A 2,097-nucleotide genomic window follows, 5' to 3' on the forward strand; every position below is an offset into this window, starting at 1 on the left:
GGCCACTCAGGTCACTGCTCACCACCCACTGCTCCCCCCTCCCCCCACCAGCTACATAGCTCCAGACCTCCTGACTGCTCCTTGCAGCCACTTTTCATGCAACAGCTAGCATGCTCAGTCACAGCATACTGCCAGATGAGTGATGTTTGGGTCAGTCAAGCCCCCAGGATCTAGAGAGAACAAATAGCAGGCAGGCCTTGCAGATGAAAGCTCAGAAATCTTGAGCCATCAAGGGCTACCTCATAACCTTGAAATCCCTCCACTCTATGGTTTCCAAAAACCACTCACATCCCTCTCTCACAGCTCCTTTATAACAAAGGGAAACATAAACCAGGAGTTGGATTAAGTGCCTTAAAGGTCAATGAATGGAGCTCACACTGTTTGCAGAGGTTGTGCCAGGAGGATCGAAGGGTTAGATACAGAGGAGTCCCCAGGATTCATCTAATCCTCACCTCTCCTTATAGGAAAGAAGACGCTGAAGCCAGGGAGAAAGGGACTCACCCTGGGTTGCACAGAAGGTTAGTGATAAACTCCCAGGCTTAAGTAATTTCCACGGCCAAAGGGCCTGCTTCTCCAGTCAGGCACTGTCCCTTGACATCATCACTCCAATACCAACTGGCCTAATCTGCCCCCTTACTCTTGGTACTGACGGAGCGGCATGTGGCCCTTACTGAGAGGTGTGGTTCTCCGGGTTCAGGCCTAATCAGAGAGCCCCGTAGCTGGGGCGCGGCTGTTGGAGAGCCGGGTCGGAGGTCCGCTGGGTGCTTGGCCCGGCCGCACAGCTCTTGCAGGCCCTGGCGGAAGTCGCGGCGCAGCAGGCAGTAAAGCAGCGGGTTGAGGCAGCTGTTGGAGTGCGCCAGGCAGATGGACACCGGGAAGAGGTAGGCCTGCACCAGGAAGTAGGCGCGGTCCCAGGGCACCGCGTTCAGCTTGATCAGCACCCCCCAGAACGTAAGCGCTTGGTTGGGCAGCCAGCAGAGCACGAAGGCCAGCAGCACGCAGGCCAGCGCGCGGGTAACCCGGGAGCGACGTCGGGGCGGGACCCCAGATGGCCAGCGTACCCGCCGCCGCCGCAGGAAGCGCAGAAGCAGCAGCGAGCAGGTCCCCAGCGTGACCAGCGGCAGCACAAAGGCCACGGTGATCTTTTGCAGATGGTAGAAGGCCAGCCAGTCGGGACCGCCGTCGGGGAAGCGCAGCAGGCACAAGCGTTCGCCCCCGATGCTGGCCGCTGTGGCGAACAGGGCGGTGGGTGCAGTGGCCAGGATTGCGGTGGCCCAGAGCAAGCTGCACACGCAGACGGCCCACAGGGTGCCCGGGCGGCCGGGGCGCAGCGCCCTCGCCACCGCGTAGTAGCGCGCCACGCTCATGGCGCTAAGGAAGAAGCCGCTGGCGTACATATTGAGCACCGTGAGCGTGAGCACCACCTTGCACATGGCACCCCCGAAGGGCCAGCTGAAGTCGCGCACCATGTCCACGGCCCAGAAGGGCAGTGTCAGCACGAACTGCAGGTCGGTGGCTGCAAGGTTGAGTAGGAAGCAGTTGAGCAGCGAGCGCCGGCGCCGCTGCTGGGACCGCACCAGGACCAGCACCAGCACGTTGCCCACCAGCCCCACAGCGCACAGGGCCAGGTAGGCGCCCGCGATCAGCGCGCGCAGTGCCAGCGCCGCTCCAGCCTCTGCCACTCCCTCCAGGCCGTCCAGGCTGCGGGGACCCCAGGTCGGGCGAGTGCTCTCAGATCCGTTGCCCACCGAACTGTTACAGGGTTGCCGGGACGACGCATCTCCAAACCAGTTCAGGGGGAGCACGGCCCCGAAGGCGCGGGCCATGCGACAGCTGCCTCTGGCTGACGCCATCGCCCTTGGTGGAGCTCAGGGATCGGCTCAGGTCCACTCGGAAGCCAGCGGCTAAACTGGGACGACTAGCTGTGTTCAGTATCTCGCGGCAGCACTTTTAAAGGGATGAAGGCTGCCCTGATTGGTCAGTTGCACTCGCGCCCTGCCCTAAGCGCTTCCAGGCCGTATTTCTATTGGCTACTTCTTTACCTTCGATTTCGTCGAGAACTGAGGACCCTCAGCCAGAGCGGAGGCCGGAAGCTGA

General features: G+C 61.6%; 1 protein-coding gene across 1 annotated transcript; it reads right to left on the bottom strand.

The window, feature by feature from the left end:
* Positions 621 to 1,853, bottom strand: LOC108638475 (relaxin-3 receptor 1-like). The gene has a single exon (XM_018065919.1). The coding sequence runs from the start codon at positions 1,851 to 1,853 to the stop codon at positions 621 to 623; it is 1,233 nt and encodes a 410-aa protein (XP_017921408.1).

This window comes from Capra hircus, chromosome 21 (assembly GCF_001704415.2).
Source record: "Capra hircus breed San Clemente chromosome 21, ASM170441v1, whole genome shotgun sequence".
NCBI classification, from domain to species: Eukaryota; Metazoa; Chordata; class Mammalia; order Artiodactyla; family Bovidae; genus Capra; species Capra hircus.